Source organism: Arvicanthis niloticus, chromosome 13, assembly GCF_011762505.2.
Source record: "Arvicanthis niloticus isolate mArvNil1 chromosome 13, mArvNil1.pat.X, whole genome shotgun sequence".
Classification (NCBI taxonomy): domain Eukaryota; kingdom Metazoa; phylum Chordata; class Mammalia; order Rodentia; family Muridae; genus Arvicanthis; species Arvicanthis niloticus.
This window is the reverse complement of record NC_047670.1, coordinates 51,556,527-51,579,694: the sequence shown is the minus strand read 5'-3', so window position 1 is coordinate 51,579,694 and position 23,168 is coordinate 51,556,527. Positions and strand designations below refer to the sequence as shown.

General features: G+C 50.5%; 1 protein-coding gene across 6 annotated transcripts in view; it reads right to left on the bottom strand.

Moving 5' to 3' along the window:
• Positions 1–23,168, bottom strand: part of Mroh1 (maestro heat like repeat family member 1) — a 76,837-nt gene that overhangs the window by 15,446 nt on the left and 38,223 nt on the right. For 3 of the 6 annotated variants that reach the window (XM_034517310.2, XM_076912223.1, XM_076912224.1), the window contains exons 13-32: positions 15,993–16,066; positions 13,845–13,964; positions 10,315–10,428; positions 9,884–10,028; positions 9,592–9,632; positions 9,159–9,300; positions 8,846–8,898; positions 8,293–8,400; positions 7,618–7,737; positions 7,246–7,368; positions 5,346–5,492; positions 5,235–5,261; positions 4,261–4,383; positions 3,970–4,049; positions 3,662–3,776; positions 3,475–3,570; positions 2,841–2,945; positions 1,708–1,843; positions 1,496–1,608; positions 256–408 (exon numbers count right to left, since the gene is read on the bottom strand). In XM_034517310.2, coding sequence (XP_034373201.1) covers positions 256–408; positions 1,496–1,608; positions 1,708–1,843; positions 2,841–2,945; positions 3,475–3,570; positions 3,662–3,776; positions 3,970–4,049; positions 4,261–4,383; positions 5,235–5,261; positions 5,346–5,492; positions 7,246–7,368; positions 7,618–7,737; positions 8,293–8,400; positions 8,846–8,898; positions 9,159–9,300; positions 9,592–9,632; positions 9,884–10,028; positions 10,315–10,428; positions 13,845–13,964; positions 15,993–16,066 — 2,135 coding nt within the window. The remainder of the gene's footprint in view (positions 1–255; positions 409–1,495; positions 1,609–1,707; positions 1,844–2,840; positions 2,946–3,474; positions 3,571–3,661; positions 3,777–3,969; positions 4,050–4,260; positions 4,384–5,234; positions 5,262–5,345; positions 5,493–7,245; positions 7,369–7,617; positions 7,738–8,292; positions 8,401–8,845; positions 8,899–9,158; positions 9,301–9,591; positions 9,633–9,883; positions 10,029–10,314; positions 10,429–13,844; positions 13,965–15,992; positions 16,067–23,168) is intronic. The other 3 variants (XM_034517311.2, XM_034517312.2, XM_034517313.2) reach the window with 3 other exon arrangements.

Below are 23,168 nucleotides of genomic sequence, written 5' to 3'. Positions count from 1 at the left end.
TAACTCTGAGATCCACCTGCCTCTGCCTCCTGAGTGCTGGAATTAAAGGCGTGCACAATTACTGCCCAGCTTAAATTCTCCATAGACTTGCTTTTAAGTGGTCTTCAGATAAAAAAAAGATTTGTCCATATCAGACCCAGAACAGACGCAGTCAGAACTGTAAGCGTCAGCAGGGAGCACCTGAACAGGAGAGTCAGGGCGCCAGCCCTCGCCTTGCCCTCAGCCTCACCCCAGTCCCCTCCACGCTCCCCTCACCTTTTCCAGCAGCACGTTGCCCCGCTCCTTCAACAGGCAGTTGATCATGACGGTGGCCGCACGGGAGCAGTTCCTGTCTGGGTCTCCCAGGCTCTCAAACATGGTGAGCAGGAGGCTGATGAGCTGCTCTGACGGGAGGCGCTTGGCAATAACCTGCAAGGCGGTGCCAGAACAGAGACATTAGGATCAGCCCCCAGCGGCCTCCTGAGGGAAACCTCAGGGTCTAGCTCTGCCTTCTTCACCCTTCTGGGTCTGGAACTATTCCAGAAAGGTGGTCCTTGTGCAGCTGCAGGGTCAGGATCACACAGGGGACAGGAAAGTGACCTGTGTGGAGCTGCTCTGGAATTCTCCAGAATACAGGAATTTTAGGACAAGTCTGCAGCTTTCCCACCTCAGTGAGCTCTGAAGGGACCCTCCTGCTCAGCCTCCTCTTCTTTTCTCCCAACACAGGAAATACTCAAGAGCACCACGGTGCCAAGCCCCAGCTACAGACCCCAGCCCCTTCTGACCCATCCAGGGCTGAGTCTTTGCTCCCTAACACTGAGTGTGACCAGAAAGGGCCCAGGGGTCCTTCCTATCAGCCTCTGCCAGAACCCTGACCATACCAAGACGAACAGAAATGATCGCAGACAGGGTTACAAAAGAGGACTGACTGAGGGAGGGGCTAATTTGGCTATCCTTGGAGCCTCGCAGAGCTCCAAGATGAGACATCAGGCTGGGCGGTTCAGACTGGATATGGCACCCAGGGAGTGCAGTATATAGGACATCAAAGAGGCGTTTTAGTCTAGTGCTGCACTTCCAAATGCTGTGGACAGAGCTTCAGCCTCCTGGAGTCAAAGACAGGACCCATACTGGACTGTGCACGTGGCTCTGAGCAGCTGTCACTAAACACCAGCACCATGTCCTCCAACTCTAGAAACCCACATCTTCAGTAAGGAAGCTGGGAGCAGGCAGCAGGCAGCTGTAGAGCCAGATGAATCTCAAAGTACTCACATTCCTCTTGGGCATTCTCCAAGACCTTGCGATTGAGCACACCTTGATCCTGCCCAAACTGTGGTATCCTAAAGCAGGCAGTGTGGACCAAATGGGGCCCCACACACCAATTCCTTGAATGAAACCTGCTCACAGCTGCCCCTCAGGGCCTGCTGAGGGAGAGGTGCCAAGTGCTTTCTTGGCAGCCTTAGCCCCAGGCACTGCAGCCCCTCCTTCTTGTTACTGGAATCCCGAATCCCGTAAGTACCTGGGCTATGCTGTGGCAAGTGTGGAAGAGGATGGTGGGGTCAGCGTGCACAAGGCCGTCTTTCAGGGTGAGGAGCCGCTCAGCCACATCATCACGATGGTCTCGGGAAAAGCCTAAGGGCCAGAGCTGACTGAAGCCTTCCCCAGTGATTCCAGGCTGACCCCATACCCAACTTCTGCTTCCACAGTCCCCACATCCCCAGCAGGGCTCACCCTCATAGCCCAGCTGTAAGTACAGCAGGGAGTAGACACAGCCCACAGCTTCCTGGCGGGTGGTAGTCCATGTGTCGGCACACCGTGGAGCAAAGAGACCGACCAGGAGACCCAGGTTGTGGAAAGGTACCAACATCTGTGGGGAGATGGAAAGTGGAGGGGGCGGGGCTAGAGGGAGTCTGGAATAGCCAAGCACAGCCTTTATCAATAGCACCTAGAGGGGAGCGATGTGGCCTGGACCCTCCAGCAAACTTTTCCTCTTCATGTCTAGTCCACCTGGCTCCCTACGCACAGAGTGGGGCACTTCTATTTGAGCTGTGGAAAAGCACAAGGACTCTGCTGACCCTACCACCACCAGTGAAATGACTCCCCAGACGGTAAGTCTGTGGGCAGGGGAAGGAAACAGTGTAGTCTTTTATCCTGAGTGGGCCTCAATCCATCTCTCAAGTTTGGCTCGCCATATATCATGAGCCTCTCTCCCTCCTCAGAGCAGCCTTGTCTCCTGCCTGCCAGAGGCTGCAAACATCCCCACCCCTGTCCCCAGGACATATACCCCTGGTCCCCTCAGCTGTGCCCAGTTCAAAGCAGGCCTAGATGCCCCTGAAACTCCATATCTCAAAAGCCACCAGACAAAAAAGGGGAATTTCAGGTCAGCAGAGAAAAGTTAAGGCAAGATGCAGACCTGGGAACAGGTGGCTGCTATTCATAGTATGGTTAAATTCATGTCAACATAAACTGAAAGAGACCACAGTCATATATACCACACAAACACACACCCCAAAACATAACAAGATTATCAGGAGAAAACGCTCATGATGATTCCAGTAGAGGACAAAAAGATGTTTGTAAAAGTCCACTCTCTGTTCCTGATAGAGTTCTGATTAACACAGCCAGTGCCAATCAAAACTAAGTGGTCAGCAACAAAGAGCCAAGCACAGCCTCCTGGGAGTGGCTGCTTCACCCTGGTCTGAGTCTAGTGGAGCCCTATCCATGGTAGGTCCTTGGTCCTTGTCAGAGACTAGGGAGGAATGCTGCGGGAATCCAGGGAGCCTGCAGGCTGTCCTGGGGCCAAGCAGAGGAGTGATGGACGGGTGAGGTCTGAGGGAGGGTGAGGTCAGGAGTCCAGTACTCACGCTGACATGCAAGTGCTCCAGGAAGAACTCCAGCAGGCAGGCGCCCAAGCCAAGTGCTCGTGCCCGCTCATGACCCCTCGGGGACTTGATCCATGGGCTCAGGTGCTGTACAAGAATGGACCTGACACAGGTGCCTGCTGGGGGAGCAACCCAGGAGGGCAGAAGCCCACATCCCAAGTGGGATCCAGGGTGGCTCCCACATTAGGATCTGTCTGCTGTAGCTCACCCCTGCCCACTGGAGATGGCTGAGAATGATACAGGTCTATTAGGCACTGGATGCCTAGGCTAGGGATTGGTGCTGCCCCAGCCCACTGTAACCATGGAAGGAGTGGGGAAAGCACCACGGCAGGGTGTGCATGTTGTCATCTTGCTTGCCTCAGGTGGTTAGTAGATGGTTAGTAGGACTCATGTGGTCCGTCCCGACACTTGTAGTCAAGGGAAATGCTGCACAGGCACTGTCTGGTCAGAGTTGCCCAGGCAGAGGGAACGTGTTCAGACGCCCCTCCCCTAGAGGGACTATCAAACTGTTTCCATAGTACCTAACCACAGTGGGGGAGGGGGGCAGGAAAGGGGCCAGGAACTAGGTAGGATACTCAAACTCCACCACCCCCAGCAGTATACACCCACAGCACACCTCTACCATGATCTGCAGGCCTTGGGGGGTCATGTTCTGCTGCAGCAGGCTTGTTAACAAGTCTTCAAGGGCACGCACCGTGTCCAGATACAGAGACTGCAAGGAGAGGCAGGACACCAGCCCATGCATGATCCCGCTTCTCTCAGAGGCAGACCCCTCGCTCCTGCCCTCCTTGGACATGCAATACCTCCTGGCAGACACCATCTTCTCCCTCAGGCTCAGGTGGCAGGGCCATGACACTGTGTAAGCAGCTGTGGATCACGTCTGCCTGTGCCTGCTCCTCCAGTGCAGGCTCCAAGTTGCTGAGCAGCAGGTCAAGGGCACCAGTAAATGATCCCATGGTATCTTCTCCACCCTGACCTCCCAGAAACCACTGGTCCCACATGGATGGTCCAGCTACCATTACATTCAGAATATTTCAGATACATAATGCTGTCTATACATCTGCATACAGACCCACAGGCCCACTCAGTGCAGAGAGGCAGGAAAGGATACACCAGGTATGTGCAGGCAAGCATGGCTTTCTTCCGAATGGGTGTTCTCAGGCAGTCTGGGGGTTCTGCTCTGATGAATTCCTTGGGGAGGCAGCACATAACAGGCCTCAGAGGAGGCATTAGCCTCCTCCCTGCTCCCTCTGTCTCTCCCATGAAGTGGGTGGTTGGGGCCTCTGAGGTGCAGGGCTGTGTCTGTAACCATTCAACCCCAGGCTGCACCACTGCACGCATGCCTCTGGCCTCCCCAGGTTCCACCTCCACTGCCCGCCTGCAGCACCCGCCCGGAACTCACCATCATCTGTGCCACCAGCTCTGCTTTCCTGGAGAAGTGGAAGGAGCTGGCTTGTGCGCTGCTACACATGGCCTGGCTGACCATGCACAGGCTCTGGACGAGGCAGAGCTTCAGGGCTGGGTCCTGGGGGAACAACTGGCTGCAGGAGGTTTGCACACCTGTCCCCAGAACTGCTGTACTCAGAGTAGCCACTGAGCAGAGCCCAGCCTCAGAAGCTGGAGTACGTGCCCTTTTTTGAACAGCCAGAGACACCCGACCAAGCAGCCTCCTGACCAAGGAGGAAGCTAGGACCTGGGGAAGTCCCAGGGCCTTGGCCCACAAGGGACCTTCTATGTGATGTAACAGCTTCATAGGAGACATGGGAGAGGCCATTCTGAGACAGAGTGCCAACTCCCCTACTCCCATGGGCAGGGAAATAAGAAACTAAAAGAACCTCACCAATCCAGCCACCCCCTCACCCCACAAGGCTCCCCACTCCTCAGGAAGAAACAATTGTCTCTCACAAAAGCCTGTTAGGTTAGAATCAAGGACATCACAGAGGAAGTATGTTAATGAGACCAAGGGAGCCTCTGGCCCTTTTCAATGGTTCTGGGCTTAACTAGCCCTCCCCTAGGTGCTCTCTGGGGTCTAGAGAAAGGCAGCCCCAAAAGCATTGGGAACAGAGCCAAAGGAGCCCAGAGCTATCACTGGGCTGTAGGGGATGCAGATGTAAGCGGCCTATCAGCTGACTCTAAGGATGTATAGCCTAGGACCAAGTACCCAGAGGCAGAGAAGCCTTGCTCTGCCCTCAGTGGAGGTTCCCTGAAGTGCTGCTCCAGAGGGAAGTGGGCAGGAGTCTCAGAGCTGTACTCCAGGACACCTCCCCAAGGCCATCGTGGCCAGGAAGCCCTGCAGCTCTAGGTTTGGCTCTGCCCCAAAGCCCAGCCCAGAGGAGAGAGAAAGCACAGTTCACACATAGTTGCCATACACTGTACCTTGGTCTCTACCTTTATTCCCAGAACCTAAACAACAAAGAGTGAAAGAAATTAAATAATTAAGACTCTGGCGTTGTGTGACTGGCCCACACAGACAGCTGCGGCGCCCACCTTGGTATTGAAGCACTGAAACATGCTGCGGAGGATATCAGACTCAACTCTGGCCAGCACCAGTTCCCGAGGGGCCTGTGCAGCCACGTGCCCGTAGCACAGGATCAGAGAGCTCTTCATTCTTTCCACTTCGTGCTCACTGCGATCCTGTGAGGCGGGAAATCAGCAGGACAGCAGGGGCTCAGTGAGCTGCTCTCCCAGGGAGCCTTGCCTCACAGTGTGCTTTTTATACTCTGAGACTCCTGGAATAGACAGAGCCAGCTCAGAACACCAGAGGTAGCATCCAGGGATGGCAGAAGGGCAGCCTAGGTGCCCACACATGCCCACTGAGAACCCTTTGGTTTCAATAAAGGGCTGAGGCAGTGGGACCAAGCAACAGTGGAAAGAGAGGGAAGCCCAACAACCTGAGAACTAGGACCAACAGCAGAAAAGGTAGTGCGGGTGGGAGTGGGGAAGGGAGGGGGGACGGGAGTCTTCAAATCCAAGCAGTGAGTGTGGTCACACACCTTTAATCCCAGCACTCTGGAGGCAGAGGCAGATCTCTTTGAATTTGAGGTCAACCTGGTCTACACATCAAGGTCTATGCTAGCCAAGGCTACACCTACACCGTGAGGCCCTGTCTCAAGATAGAAATAGAGGGGGCTGGAGAAATGGCTCAGTGGTTAAGAGCAGTTGTTCTTACAGAGGATCCAAGGTTCAATTCCCAGCATTCACACAGTGGCTTACATCCATTTACTATTCCAGTTCCCGGGGATCTAATGCCCTCTTCTGACCTCAGTGGGTATCAGGTGCATGGACATACATGCAGGCAAAACACTGGTACACATACACATGAAATGAAAAAATAAATCTAGAAGCACTTTAAAAGGTAGAGATAGAGGATGAGAAAGAAGAGAAAGAGAAAGAAGAGGTGTGTGGGTCCTTGCACACCTGGGCCAGCCCTCAGGTTCCATGAACAAGCTGTCACTAGACACAGAGCAAATGGTCAGAGTCGGGTGTGAGCGGTGATGCTTAGGATCCAAGCACTTAGGGCAGGGGCAGCCAGCCTGGCCACACAGATGGGGACAGCTTTGAGTTCCCCTGCTGTTGTGGTTCAGATAGGAAATGTCCCTAGAGCTCAGGTATCCCCAGTGCTGCAGGGGTTAGAGGAGAAACGTTTGAAAATGTCCCTAAAGTTCACGTGTCCCTAGAGTAGCAGTGTTCAAAGACAGAAACCTTTGGGAAGTGACTGGTTCATCAATGGACTAACCCATTACAATTTATAACAGTGGCAAAATTACAGTTCTGAAGTAGCAATGAAAACAACTTTATGGTTAGGGGTCATCACAGCATAAGGAATTGTATTAAAGTGTCACAGCATGAGGGAGGCTGAGAAGCACAGAAATTAACCCTTTGACAGATTCAAAGCGTCATGGGGTTAGAGGGGAGTGCGTTTCTTGGCCCCTGTGGGGTGAGCAGCCCTCTTGCCTGCCCACCACGCCTGGCCTGCATAGGCCAGATGCCAAGGGACCGGAGCCTCTGAAACCAGGGGACAGAATAAATCTTCCTCCTTAATGTTGGTTTCCTCAAGTATTTTGTCATAGCAACAGAAAACTGATCACCACAGAACCTTGCCACTTAGAACTCCTCTCATTAGCCACACTAGAGGTACAGCACTCCAACCAGCTAGGGCTTCTGGGAGGCCCTCTGCGGGAGGGGAGCCCAGGCCCAGAGGAGGAAATGGAGGATACAAAGGGCTGCAAAGCAAGGTGCTTTCTTGGTTGACTCTGAGAGAGCCCAGCCCTAGCCTTCATCCTGAGAAAGAGCAGAGAACCCACTGTACCGCAGACATGAACCGTGAGGCAGCCACAGACAGGTAACTACTCACAAGGACGCAGTTCTGGGTAATTGCCCGTCTTACCTTAAAAATGCTAAAGATGCTGGTGGACTTCCTAAACACGTCTGACCTCACAAAGTCCTCCAGCTGTGCTAGAGTGTCCTCGAGGTGGGTAATGGCACAGATCCCAAAGCAACAGGCAAGGCCCTGGGAAGGGGCACAGGTGGGCTCACACTCGGGCATAGTGGCCCACCTGCCTACATGCTGTGTGGGGAGGAATGCACGTTCACATGTACACAAAGTACCACGCACACTGAATACATGCGAGCATACGTATAGAAACAAGCAGTGTGCCACACATGCAGGCATGTATCTATATGCTCACAGTACATGTGGCTAGCTGCCTGAGAGGCAGATGACATCACCTGACAGCCCTGGGCACTAGGGACTACCCACCTCCTGCTCCACCTCTTCTTGGTATCTGGCTGTCTCCAACAGCTCTCGGAGGTGTTTCCGCACCACCTCCTTACTTGAAGCAGCACCCAGCGTGGTTCCTATGCACTTATACAGGAAGTTCTGGAACAAAGGTAGAGAACACAGACGAAGCTGACTCCTGAGCAGACGGACTCCTGTACTTTGGTGGGTACTGCTCATGGAGAGCTCTAGTCTTTCTTCTTTCTTTTTGTTTTCTGAGATACAGTTTCACTGTGTGGTCCCAGCTGTCCTGGAACTAGCTCTGTAGACCAGGTTGGATTTGATCTCATAGATCTGCCTGCCTCTCAAGTACTGGGGTTAAACATGTGCACCATTATGCCCGGCCCCTTGGAGAGCTGTATTTTAAGCAGGACATAGGAAGGGTCCTCCATGAGGACGGAGGGGTGAGCCCCAGGCTGTGTCTGAGGAACAGGTAGCAGGCAGCAAACCCCCATCTCCCCACTGTTAACTGCAGTGAAGAAGCTCCTAATCCTGCTTGCTTTTCCTGGCTTGGCCAGGGTTGCCAGAGTCAGGAGACAAAGACACAGACAGGAAAGATCAAAGACCCAAAGCACAGGAGCTGGGGGCTGGGGACTGGGAGCTGGGGACTGGGGACTGTGCAGAGATCCCTGACCCCAGCTAGCTTGTCTTGGGCACCTTCTCCTGAGGAGTCCCGCTGTAAGAGGGTAGTTGCTTGCACATCTCCTGGCTCAGCTGGCAGATCCATATGTTGTCAGATACCACGGCCAGAGTGTCTCGTAAGAACTGCGAGTGAGAGAGTTAGTGAGGGCTGGCTGGGGCCCCCAGGCACAGTCTTGTCACATGAGCACCTTATGGTGACTCCTGTTGGTGAGTGATCTTTGAAGGTGGGTAGCTATGAGGCACAGATGGCTCTGATCTAGGCTGGGGACAGAGGAAAGAGGGAAAAGCACGTTCTGTGTCCAGAATGAGCAAAAGCCCCTCAAATTTGGTCCTGGGTGGAGGGTGACTATCCTGTGATGGAAATCTGAGCCCAGCCACCCTCCTCACCCCAGACTCCCACACCGCTGAGCCCATGCCCTCGTCACACCACCAGATGAAGCTGGGTAGCAAGTTCCTGGGACAGCACAATTCACCGGTCCCACATTTGCTGCCCCAGCCCTCTGTACCCAGGCCCAGAACGCCCCAGAAAGGCACAGACAGGCTCTTGGCCTTCTATCCCATCTCTCACCACTAGAAGCTTTTCTTCCCATTCCTTCAGTGACAGGGTTTCCTCAGTGTGCTCTGAAATGACCAATAAGCCCATTGGCTGGGGTCCTGCCAGGCAGGCTCATTCCAACATGCATGAGTGGGCCCTCCTTGTCTTAGGGAATTCCCAGGAGGAATGCAGAAACCAATCATGCCACAGTCTGTACCCCCTTCCCTCATATCTCCAGGCCCTTTCTTAGATTACAGCTTGAATTATTTCTTCCAGCCCTGATGACATACTGGGTGCAAGTGGGGTCAGGGGTGGCTAACGGGCCCCTTAGGCTCACTGGCCTTACCGTCCAGGTACTCCAGCAGCACAGGCATGGTCGTCTCCCACCGCTGGCCCAGTAAAGGGTGGATATTCTGATGCATAACCTTCAGGAGGCGCAAGGAGGCTGCCCCACGGCCATCTCCCAGGTAGGGATTAGAAGACACAACCTGAAGGAGGGGAAGAAAGGGGGCTGCCAAAGCATGGACCTGCCTGCACCTGCCAGCCACAGTGCCCAACCTGGGGACCAGCTTCCCAGGAGTGAAGGAAAACCAGCAAACACGGTGGTGGGGGTGGGGGAAGGAATGCAGTGAGATGGTGGCAAGGGTCACAGCCTGCCACAGAGCTGAAAGCCCACTCTTCTATCAAAGTAAGCACGGTCAAGCTGACACCCATGAGAATAGCCCATGAAGGATGTGTCAGCCCTTGTGCTGGGACACAGTAACAGACCCTCTGCTTACCAGCAGTCGTGTGGTCAGAGCGAAAGGAGACGGGAGGTTTGCTATACAAGAAACATGGAAACAGTTACAAGGCAGGGTCAAGTAAAGGCTGGGATCATACGCACAAGCAGGCAGCTGGGGTGGGAGAGCAGGCAAAAGCAGCAGCCGGGGGCTGGGGAGTGGGGGTGGGGGTGGGGTCAGCAGCAGGGGCAGGGCCAGGGCCAGGGCCAGGCCAGAGAGCAGAGAGAGGATAAGGAATAAGGGCATGGCATTGGTGGGGTCAGCCAGGGGCATGGCGGTAGGGCCTCCACACCGTTCGAGTTGTACTGAATGAGGGAATCATCTGCTCCTGCCTCCTGTCTCTTCAGGGCTAGATGCACAAGGCTCCTGCAGAGTGGGGTGAGGGCCGCAGTGAAGCGCACCGGGGTGAGGAACTCGAGGAGGTAGGGCCAGAGAACCTGAAGGACAGAGGGCCACGGTTGGTGGACTGCAAGCAGGTGGGACGGCCTCCAGGGCAGTAGAGCTGAGAACTTGATCTCCACAGCTGTACAGGAGTGGGGCAACTTTAGAGGGGCCCACGCTATGACAGACAGTGTGTCCCGCCATTGCTGAGAGCTTGTCTGAGCACTGCCCAGCCACTGTCCTCTGGAGGCCACACTCCCTGCTCCAGGCCAGGGACAAGGAGGGCAGGAAATCTCAGAAAGGGAAGGCTCAGGCAGCCCGCCTCAGGTCAAAGACACGCACACTCACGCTGTTCATCCTGTCCACTGTGGTGCTGACTAGGTAGAGGGTGCGGATACTGACTGCCCGCACACTGTCTGCCGCCAGCTCCTCCCCGTCAGGGCCAGGCTTCTCAGGCTGGGGGAGAGGCAAAAGAGAGCACACGTGGATGACGGTCCACGCACCAGGGTTAGCATGAGAAGGGGAAAGGCTGGCAGAAAAGGAAACACGGCAGACTCACTGACCCTGCCCCTGAGAGCATGTCTGTCAGCTCCCACAGGCAAGCACACCAACATCACTCAAGAAAAGCTGGTGGGATGGCTCAGTAAAGTGCTTTCTTGTGTGAGACTGACAAGCTGAGTTTGATTTCTGGATCCAATGGACAAGGAGAGACCTAAAGTTGCCCTCTAAGCTCTGTATGTAGTCCATGGCGTGTGTCTGCCTGCACACACACACATACACACACACACATACACACACACACGGACACACACAGACACACACACACATGGACACACACAGACACACACAGATACACACAGACACACACAGACACACAGAGACACACAGACACACATGGACACACACACATACACACAAACACGAGCACACACAGACACACACACATACACATAGACACACAGACACACACAGACACACACAAACACACAAAATCTCTCTTTTCCTCTCCCTCCATCTCTCCCTTGGTCTGTCCCCACCTCTGTTCTTTGTTTCCTATAAGCCTTCATAGATGGCTCAGCAAGTCAAGGTGCCAAGACACTTGCTGTCAAGCCTGATGTTGATCCCCAGAATTTACATGGTGGAAGGAGAGAACCAACTTCTACCAACTGTCCTCTGACCTTCAAAAAGGTGTTCCATACATACATGCTTGTGCATAAAATAAGTAAATATTTTTAATTTGGGGGGAAGAGGTAGAATATAGACTTTTAAATTTTTTTTTCTCTCGGGCTGGAGAGATGGCTCAGTGGTTAAGAGCACTGACTGCTCTTCCAGAGGACCTGAGTTCAATTCCTAGCAACCACATGGTGGCTCACAACCATATGTAATGGGATCTGACGCCCTCTTCTGGTGTGTCTGAAGACAGTGACAGTGTGCTCACATACATAAAATAAATGTTTTAAAAATTTCTTCTCTCATATATCCAATTCTGAATGCAGTTTCTCTCCCTCCTCCCTCCCAGTCCTCTCCACTCTCCACCTGCTCTTCCTCCATTTCTCTTCAGAAACTGCAGGCCTCCCGTGGATATTAACCAAATATGGCATATCAAGTTGTTAACAACAACAACAACGACTTTACAGTACCTACTAGGGGAGTCTCTTCAACTTTTCCAATATTAAAAACCAAACCTTCAGATAGCAGCTTACTGGGACTACAGACTCAAGCAGAGGACTTGGCCTTCTTCAGTTCTTGTCTAATAACCTACAAGCTCCTGGGAAGGTGCAGAGGGCAAAGCAGGCGCCTGGCTGGCAATGGCCCCACGTGTGAGAGCACGCTCTAGGGCCCATATGGTGGGAGAAGAAAAACACTTCCCATAGGCTGTCCCCTGACTTCCACAAGTACACTAGCATGTGCACTTACACACATCTATATACACACACAAGCAAATAAAGTGTCAAGGAAATTAGCAGCTAGAGAGATGCTTCAGAGGTTAAGAATGTACGCTGGGCTTGCAGAAGACCTGAGGTTGGTTCCCACAACCAAAGCTGAGCAATTCACACCCTCCTGCATCTACTGCTCCATGTGAACCCCCCTCTCTCTCCCTCCCTCCTCCTCTCCCCTCCCTCCCCCCTCTCTTCAGAAGGAATTGACCTGTGGCCAGGCTTCCTCCAAAGGTGGGTTGTTACCCATGACCTCTAGTCAATGTTATGACCTTTAAGACAGAGGCAGGATGGGCCTGCAAGATGGCTCAGTGGGTAAATACATTTACCACCAAGCCTGATACCCTGAGTTCTATCCCAAAGACCCACATGGTGGAGACAATCAACTCCCAAATGTGGTCCTCTGGCTTCATACATGTGCTGTGACATGTGTGAGCACGCACACACACGCACACACACACACACACACACACACACAAGTAAGTAAATGTGATTTTCTAAGAAAAAGCAGGTAGATCTGGGAGGAGTTAGGAGGGCAGGGTAAATATGAGCAGCGCGCATTATATGAACTTGTCAAAGACTAAAACAATATGAGGCTCAAGAGATGGGCGGTGGTGGCGCACGCCTTTAATCCCAGCACTTGGGAGGCAGAGGCAGGCGGATTTCTGAGTTCAAGGCCAGCCTGGTCTACAGAGTGAGTTCCAGGACAGCCAAGGACTACACAGAGAAACCCTGTCTCGAAAAACAAAAATAAAAAACAACAAACAAACAAACAAACAAACAAAAGAGATGGGCCAGCAAACCAGAACATTGTTCTTACAGAGGACCTGGTTTGATTCCCAGTACCCACATGGTGGCTCACAATCATCCATCCTGGAACTCCAGTGCCAGGGAATCAACTGCCCTTTTCTGGTCTCTGTAGGCACCAAGCATACATGTGATGTGCATACATACATGCAGGCAAGTATTCATACACACAGAATAAAAAAGAGATCTAAATTTTTTAAATTATGTTTTAAAGGATAGACAGAGTCTGAGTCCTGTTTGGGCACTGTGTATAGCTCACTGACAGAAGCACTAGAAGACCACTCGTGGTGGTCTGAGGGAGAAATGTTGCCTATAGGCTCAGATATTTGAACACTCAGTCCCAAGTTACTAGTGTTGTTTGGGGGAGGTTATGGAATCTTAGGAGGTGGAGCCTTGCCAAAGGAAGGATGCCACTGGAGCAGGCTTTGACTGGGCTTGCCCACTCTGTTCGCTCTCTGCTGCATGCTTGCATTTGAAGGTATGAGCACTCCGATTTCCGTTCCTCCCAGGCCAGCTACTCGCTGCTATGTCTCTCTCATGATGGACTCCTATCCTTCTGGAACCAGAAACCCAAACAAACCCTTCCTTCTATAAGTTGCCTTGGTCATGGTGTTTTATCATAGTAACAGATTCAGAGCTGACCTAGCTTTTCTCATTCCAAGAAGCCGGATCCAGAGCTCACAGCCCAAGAAGTGGAGCTCTCACTGTTTACTGTAGGACTAGACTGCCCACTCCGCCAACACTCGGTTCTGTACTAAGGAACCCCAGTGCCCAGAGCATACTAAGCAAGCACAATGACACTTAGCTCCACCCACCCACTACTTACAGTCTACGTGACCACGTCTTACCTTAACTCTCCTTCAAAAGAAACTGGTGTTTAGTAACTTTAAATAAAAGTCAAAGTCAAAGTTTCCGTCCTTTCCTCTGCTGGAGTTGGGTATCTGTTGGGCTGACTCACAAGCTTCAGTGGCCCTGACTCAGAAACCAAAGGGAACCTCAGCCCACATGGCCACACAACCACCTGCTACCAGGCCAGATGCTCTTGGTAACCAGTGCCGACAGTGCTCACGAGAAACATGGGCCGAAGAGCCTGACAGCCAACAGATCCAGAGACAACCGGGTCCTTACCTCCTCTGCGGGCAGAGCACACTGCTGCACAATGTAATCAACCATCACCTCACCCCCGGGCTGCTCCAGGTAGCCGTGGTGGGCCATGGCGCTGATCACCTGCACCACAGCCCGTTTCACCTGCCAGACAGAACCAAGAGAAAGTCAGGCAGGGCCACAGGAGCCACATTTGCACCCACACCTGCACCCACATCTGTGTCAGCACCATACCCATGCCCAGATACACCTACACCACATCTGTACCCACATTACCGCCTGCACCCACACTCACACACATGTGTTTGCACACCTACCCTACACCTGCACCCACAGCTGCTGCAGTACCTAACGCCTGGCTTCATGGAAGCTTACTCAGCTCTCAGCTAGCAGCCCTTTAGTCACTTGTGACACGTGCAGCTCTGCAAGGGAAGGCCTCCTTTCCTGCTATCCCACACAGCTCCTCCCTTCCTCCCGGCCCTTCAGAAGTCACCTTATCTCACCAACTGCATCTTCTATGGGCTTTTACCAAGCTTCATCCTCAAGTCTATGCAAACGGCTCAGAAAGGTCTGCTCCAAAGCACTCAGATCCCCAGCTTCACCTCCCACTCTACACTCACAGAGTCTTGGTGCCTAACCGACCTATCCCATCTGCACTGTTCATCTGGACCTAAGCTACAGCACTGGTATCCTTCAGGACTGGCTCTCTTGGGTGACACCCATGTTTCCTATGATATGTTACAGACCTGGTTGCTTGACTCCTCACCCAGGGAATGTTTCCCAGGCCCAAGTGTTCCTGGTTCTGAGGCTGCATGGCCAGCCTGGTCAGCCCAAACCAGTGAGGTTTACTCAGAACCGATGTCTCCTCTAGCCCACCTGCCCTAACAGGCACTGGCCTTTGATCCCTGGCCCTTGACCCAGCCTTTTGCACAGGTCTCCCAGGAGCCTTCAGTTCCATCCTGAGAATGCTTTTGCTTCCTGGAATGTCACGTCAAGCACAGCTGCTCCAAGCAAGCTTCCTGAGATTCTCACCTCCTGATAACCCCACACCTAATCATTTAATGAGGCTGTGGGAACAGGGTAGGTCAGGGTAGGTAGCCATCTGCCCAGGCTGAGCATGTGTGTGCTCACTCCATATTGTGCCCATCTCTTTGTTTGGACCCACAATGAGGATGGATATACAGGTTAGAAAGCTGGGATTTGGAGTTTGTGTCAGAAGCTCCCGAAGAAAATAACAGTAGGATACACAGGAGGTCCCTGGAAGCAGCCAGGGCCATCACGGATGCTGCAGTGGCTCTCAGGAAGGGTTAGGATTCCGATGCCTCTGAGCAAGCAGGCCCTGCTAACACAGTGGTGCTCAGAAGGCTAGGGGGGCCTACTTTGCCCAAAGAGGAGTCTAACCTGCTTCCTGGGCTCCTGGGAGCCCTTGAGATATTCTACTTGGTAAGAGTATGTCATGATCTGGGTCTAGGGTCATTTCTCATAGTCAAAGGCTAGCCCTCAGGTGGGAACCTGCAGGCCATCTTCATAGGGGCTGGAGGCTGAGTGTAGCCATAGACAGTCCAGCACATCCATGTGACAGGGTCATCAGTTCAGAACTCTAAGACTAAAGGATGACCTTGGTTGGCAATACTCCTATGTGTGGTGCTAACACTGGCCTGCTCACAAAAGGTAATGAGAAGCTTCAGGTTTGTCCCTCCTGAACTCTGTCCCAAGTGCTCTTTCCCAGCTGATTGCTGGTTTTGAGATAAGGTCCAATTATGTAGCCCAGGATAGCCAGGAACTCCTATCTCAGACTCCCAAGTGCTCAGATTATAGTCATAAGCTTCCCAGCAGATTTAAACCATCCCCGAGTTTGAAGTGGTGAGTACACCTGCTGCCTGAGTTTTCTGAGTCCTTGTTGTGAATGGTGAACCTCAGGGTGGTGCTGGAGCACTCGGGCCCATGACAGGCGCCAGCCCTGAAGTGGCTTGGGTTCATTAACAGTTCACTAAGACAATGTGGAAATATAGTCTGCTCACACTGCGTGTGTGCCTGTCTCCGACTGCGTGCGACCAGAGACAGTAGGACAGGAACTTCCTGTGCTCTGGGAGCTCCTCCATCTGCGGCGGCTCACGACGAGCAACCACCTGGTCTACTCCAACAATGACCCAGGCTAACCTCCCACTGTACCTTATCGTTGGTGTCCAGGAGAGGCGGCCTCATGGAAGAGAGGATAAAGGGCTTCTTAGCTTCCATCTGGACAGCTGCAAGAAACAAGCAAGATGCTTTAGTCCCTGCTAACCAAGGCCAGTCATCCTATCTACATCTACTTTGAAGACTCGGCCTCAAAGGATCTGGCCTCATTTGGTCCTCATGTAGAAGGAGAAATGGGCACAAACCCACTGCTCTGAGGGAGAAAAAAAAGTCCCCAAATAACATTTTACCTAATCCAAAAGCTAAGAAGGATTTAAATTCTCTTTGGGGTCCTTGTGCATGAAGAACTATGCTCTCTAATGCAGCGAGGCTAAAATGCAGTATACTGCAAACCTTGCAAGGCTAGGGGAGGCACAGGGCAGAGCCCTGCAGATTGAAGGGACCAGGGAAATGCCTGTTAAACAGGAGCCCCAGACAAAGCCAGCTGAGAGACCTGTCCTGTCTTTTATCCACTGCTAACTGGTGGCCCCACTCTGAGAGCGCCCAGTTCTGTGTAAGTGAATTTAGGCAAAGCTCCTTGTATTGCATGCCCACTTGCCTTCACTACGATGCCTTGCCTTTTGTAGCTGGCTTTTTAAGAAAAGAATTGTTCTCTAGCTCATTCAAAAAGAGGTCACCATGAAAGCACACTACCAGTCAGAGCTGTAGGAGGGGCTCTGGGTGAGCCCCAAACCAGCACCTAAGGGGCAGCTGTAATGTAGAACACCGAGGCCCCTAGAAACAGAAACTCAGTGTTTTCGGCAAATCCCACCCCTCTTTCCTACAAAGCATTACATCACAGCATCTTACAGTTGCATAGACACTCAAGGTTCATTTCTCAACCCCTGGCCTAAGCGAACAATGAATAGGATGATGAATTTAAAGGGGATGGGAGTGCTGGAGAGATGGCTCAGTGGTTAGGGGGTACTGGAGAGATGGCTCAGTGGTTAGAGGGTGCTGGAGGGATGGCTCAGTGGTTAGGGGGTGCTGGAGGGATGGCTCAGTGGTTAAGAGCAAATACTGTTCTTCCAGAGGAAGATGAGTTCATTTCCCAAAACCCACTTCAGGTGGCTCACAGCCAGCTCCATGGAAACCAGGTGCCTCTGGTCTTTGCGGGCATTTACATTCATGTGTGCATTTATGTTCATGTGTGCACTTACGTTCATGTGCGCACTTACTTAAGTTTTTTCATGTGTACATATCTAGGCAGACACACACAGATATTAAAAATGAAGAAAAAAGAAAAAGGTAAAACCTAGCATGGGGTGCAGCTGGTAGCTCAGGGAATGAAGGTGCTGAGATGCCAGCACTCCATCCTAGAGAACCTGACCTAAGTTTGAACTCAGGTAGACTAACAGGCTGGTACCTAGCATTAGTTTCCAAGTTGCCCCCTAACAAAGCCCAAACCTAGCTCCAGTCTCCAGGTTATTCCCCCAACAAACCTGTACCCCAGGTTACAAGCCCACCCCCTGCCTAACGACCACCAATGCAGAGGGGAGCAGAAATTAAGTTCAGGATACAACTCCCAGCACCAGCCAATCATGTTAAAGGCCACAGAAGCTGTCCAATTCGATGCTCACACACACACTCCCTGCTTGCTGCTTACCCCATAGATATTCAGCCTTGCCCCATAGATATTCAGAGTCCCCGCCCACCAAAACCATCCTGCGTGATGGTGGTACGTGGGGGGTGGGGGTGGTGAGCTAGCTCAAATAGAATAAAGATCCTGCTGTGAGTTGCATCAGATTGGCTCCTGAGTGTGTTTTGGGATCACTAACATTTCCCTGGCACAACAGTGCCTGCCATCAGCACTGGTAAGCTGAGTCCCATCCCTGGGACCAACATGGCAAAAGGAGAGAACCAATTCTTGGAAGTTATCCTCTGATGTGCACCCCCTCTTCATGGCGCTCACATACCCATAATAAGAAAATTAATTAATTAAAGAAACATGATTTGAGCACATCTTTTACAAAGCTAACTGGTTGGCAGTTGAGGCAATAAGTAGAAAAGTGGCTCAGATTCTGGGGAAGTTACGTTGGTGGCGGGCGCTGTGACTGAACTGGTATCAGTCACCAGTCTGCTTAAAGTCTGGTGTGCCTCACACGGTCCAGATGAACGGCTGCTGCTGCCCTGAGGGCTCCTCTTGCTGAGAACTAGAAATATAACCTTCTATGCCTAACACGTACTTACATACATGCGTGCATGTGCGTGTGCGTGTGCGTGTGCGTGTGCGTGTGTGTGTGTGTGTGTGTGTGTGTATTCTAATATAGGGTTTCTCTGTGTAGCCCTGGCTGACCTGGAACTTGCTCTGTAGACCAGGCTGGCCTTGAAATCAGAAATCCACCTGCCTCTTTCTCCCAAGTTTAAAAGATTAAAGCTGGGGCTGGAGAGATGGCTCAGTGGTTAAGAGCACTGACTGCTCTTCCAAAGGTCCTGAGTTCAATTCCCAGCAACCACATGGTGGCTCACAACCATCTGTAATGGGATCTGATGACCTCTTCTAGTGTGTCTGAAGACAGCAACAGTGTACTCATATACATAAAATAAATAAATAAATATTTAAAAAAAAAAAAGATTAAAGCTGTGTGCCCCCACCAGACTCAGCTCCTAATACTATAAAGAAGACTGAAAACTGGCCACTAAGTGCTTGACTCGGCAGCAGATGCTAACCCTGGGATGACGCCCAGAGCACTGGCCTGGCCCCTGAGCAATAAGAACACTCAAATTTGTGAGCTAGTCTATGTCTCTATAGTGGATTTCCCCTTTTGTGAGAAATGTTAAATGAGTGTTATGAAGTGGCTATCACCGAATATGATAAGTGCCTGTAACCCTAACACTCAGGAGGAAGCAGGAGGATTGTGAGCTCCAGGAGAGCTGAGGAGGCTGACACAGGAAGCTAGAATGTTCAAAACAACCTAGGCCATAGAGCAAGACCCTAGACCATAGAGGGTGAAGAGGCTGGAGAGATGGCTCAGCAGGTAAGAATTCGTACTGTTCTTGTAGAGACCTGGGTTCAGTCCCCTGAACTTACATCAGGCAGCACACAACCACCTGTAACTCCAGCAGGGCATCAAATGCCTTTGACCTCCATAGGCACCTGAGCATAAACTCGTGCAGGCGCACGTACATATACATAATAAATAATTTTTTTAAAGGAAAGAAAATAGGGAAGAAAAATGGGGGCACTGGGCACAATGCAGGTAATAACTATTCGTGGCAACGCTTTCATTGTAGAGACAGTCTGGTAATGTCATCCCAGCCAGGTAGTGGTGGCGCTCAGGAGGCAGAGGCAGGTGGATTTCTCTGAGTTCAAGGTCAGTCTGATCTACAGAGAGAGTTCCAGGCCAGCCAGAGCTATTACATGGAGAAACTCTGCAGCAAAAAACAAAGACAAACGAATGAACAGGCCACCGTTGGGGATGGAGGCCTCAGAGGTAGGGCCTTGGCCCTGTGTGCCAGCCCTGTCCTAAAACACTCCTTGGCTTAGGCCCTATCTCCTCTCTAGCCACCACAACAAAGCCTGTTGAGGATCTTGGCAGTAATAACATAAAATACAGAAAAATGAGAGGTCTGTAAAAGCCCAGACAACAGAGATTCTAAATCTGCCCAAGGGAAATCATGCAGTGTTTACAAGATGTTGAAAAGTAATAGTCAGGACCTTAAACTGAGGTAGGAATTTCTGTGAACGGAAGCTGAAGACACCAGGAAGTGGCAGCTTCCATGCTACAGGACAGAGCTCTTCACAGAGAGTTGGTGAGAGCCCCAAGAGAGTGTGGCTTGCTTAACACCACTCAATTACACCACTGTGTGTTATGTCATCTAAGAAAAGTAAATGTAAAGCCAGGCCTGGAGGGGTAGCCAAGCGGGCAGGGTGCATGCACGAAGCTGAAGGTTAGATCCCAGCACTGAATAAGAACAAGCACAGGGGTGAACACCGGGAATCCCAGTACTAGGGAGGAGGAGGCTGGAGGATGAAGAGTTCAAGGGCATTTTCAGGTATAAAATAAATTCAGGGCCAGCTTGGGGTACCTGATATTCCTGTCTTAAAAAAAAAAAATCAAATGAAACAAAAAACAAACAAACATCAACAAAAATCAACGGTCAGCTGAGCGAGTGACTCACACCTCTAATCCCAGCACTCGGGAGGCAGAGGCAGGTGAACGTCTGAGTTCAAGGCCAGCCTGGTCTAAAGAGTGAGTTCCAGGACAGCTAGGGCTATGTAGAGAGACCCTATCTCAAAACAAAACAAAATAGAAAAAACAAAAAAGAAAACAAAACAAACAAATTGATGGCCAGCCTTCAGTAAGAGAGCCAAATAGATATATTGTTATTTACATATAAAGACATATATGGTTACATACAAACATGTTGAAGAGATGGCTCAGTGGCTAAGAGCACAGGCTGCTCTTCCAGAGGACCTGAGTTCAATTCCCAGCAACCACATGGTGGCTCACAACCATCTGTAATGGGATCCAATGCCCTCTTCTGGTGTGTCTGAAGATAGCTACAGTGTATTCATATAAATAAAATAAATACGTCTTTAAAAAAACATGTTAAAGATAAAGGTCTGGAGAAATTATTCAGTGGTTAAGAGCACTGTTTCACTTTCTTTCTTTTTTTTTTTTTTTTTTTTTTTTTGGTTTTTCGAGACAGGGTTTCTCTGTATAGCCCGGGCTGTCCTGGAACTCACTCTGTAGACCAGGCTGGCCTCGAACTACTGTTTCACTTTCAAAGGACCTGGGTTTGATTCCCAGTACCAACATGGCGGCTCACAACCATCTGTAACTCTAGTTCCAGAGTATCAGACATACTCTTCTGGCTCCCTGAGCACCAGAATGCACATGCCACACAGACATACATGCACACAAAACACTCACACACATAAAATAATTAAAAACCAAAAAAGCAAAATCTTCAAAGTAGGCACAGTGGGTGGTGCATGCCTCTGGTCCCAGCTCTGGGTTCAAGGTCAGCCTACTGTACTTAGTGAATTCCAGACCAGCCAAAATTACATAGTGAGACCCTGTCTCAAAGACACAAAAAGCAAAAACAAAAAACAAACTAAGCATAGCTAGCTAGCCTCTGGAATCTCGAGGCTGAAGACACAAAGGTCAGACTGATAAGGTGAAGAAATTTAAAATTAACCTGTGTCCTAGCTGAGACTCCCATTCAAATTCATCTTTAGATTCCTAGGGTTTCGGTTTCTCAGAGAGTAACAGAAGACCATGGTCAGCTTCATGTTCCTGAGTTACGTTCCTGCTCCTATCTTGCAGGTTTTAAGTCCACAGGAGAAGTGATGCAAACCTGAGTTCAGAGCGCTACCTAGTGTTAAAGGCTCGGCCAGCATACGGCACAGATCAAACTAGACTCCAGGAAAATGTCTGTATGTTCCATCCTTGCCCTTCTGGGGATTTTACTCCGGGATTTTGGGCAACCTTGGGAAAAATGGCTTGTTTGTTAATCTGGAACATATAACAGTTAAATATTGGCTTCCTCAAAAAGAGTTACTCTGGCTAGGATGCAAAGGACTGGCTTCACGAGGTATCTTGGAAAAACAGAATGCATTCACCTAGTGGTGTTGAGACAAATGCACATCTATAACCTGAAACTCTGCTCCTAGTTCCATGTCCACCTAAGTGTGCACAGGGAAAATAGAAACAGCGGCAGTCTTCATTGGAGTAAGAAACCAGAAGAACCCACTTATCCCTTGATAACAAATAAGTACCTTGGAGATTAACTCACTATACATTTCATAGAAAAATAAGTCAGATATAACATGTTCCATACTGTGCAATTTCTCTTTCTTTATGCAACGTGCAAAACAGTAACACCTTCTTGTGCAGGAAGCTACCCTTCCTGACCTGGCAATGGCCCCTGGGCACTGTCACCTGCTCTTTAGTCCTCATCCAGGTGGGAATAATGGGTTGTGTTATCACTTACTGAAAAGAACAGTTACTATCTGTACTGGTTCTGTCTGTGAGCTGTACTTCATGATAAAAATGTAAGAGCATCTCGAATCTGTAGTTATGAAGGTGAGAAGTTCTCTAAGGCAGATTACAGGAAGAAACAAAGCACGCTATGGACTGTCTTCAGGTAGAGAGAAAATTCTGTTTCTTATATGTAGACATTTCCATATCATATGCCCAGAGAAAGAACATAGAGGGGAAAAAATAAAATATAGGTAAACACAGAGTGTCTTCTGAAGTAAACTTTAATGAAAAATCATTTTACTGCAATGAAATCAATAAAAGCATCACACAGCTAGATAAAGGTATCCAGTCAAATGCTGCCTGTAGTGGTGCACGCCTTTGATCCCAGCATTTAGGAGGCAGAAGCAGGTTGATCTCTGTGGGTTTGAGGCCAGCCTGGTCTACAGAGAGAGTTCCAGGACAATCAGGGCTATATAGAGAGACTGTCTCAAGAAAAAGAAAAGAGAAGAAAAAAAAAAAGAAAAAGAAAAGAAAAGAAAAAGGTATCCAGTTAAAGAAACACTTGCCCAGTCCTGAATGCTGCAAACCTCAGTGAACGTCTACACAGTTAGAACAGCCATCTGATGCCATGAAGCTTCAGCTGTGGTTTTATATTTTCACTATCAATGGATTTTTATATACTTATCCATCTTATCCATCAAAACCACTGCCTCCAACAACAAAACAACCAAACAAAAAACAATGGTAGAGTTGGAACTAGGAAACATAACTTACTTTTCATTTGCCCTTGCGTGACTCATGTGTCCTTTCACCTGAATTCCAATCCACTTGTGAACTCTTAAATGTAAACACGCACCTATGCACATACCCTAAGAAATACACTTCCAAGAGTCTACTTCTGGTGCCTTAAGCCACTGCCAGGAAGAGCCCCAGGCAACAGGATGTTCCTTTCTGAACCTCTTATCTAAGGCCACCCAATGTGATGGTTTGTGTACGCTTAGCCCAGGGAGAGGCACTATTTGGAGGTGTGGTCTTGTTGGAGTAGGTGTGTCACTGTTGGTGTGGGCTTTAAGCCTAGCTGCCTGGGAGCCAGTATTCTGCTAGCAGCCTTCAGATAGAGATGTAGAACTCTCAGTTCTGCCTGCACCATGCCTGCCTGGACATTTATGTGCTCCCACATAATGGACTGAATCTCTGAACCTGTAAGCCAGCCCCAATTATATGTTGTCCTTATAAGAGTTGC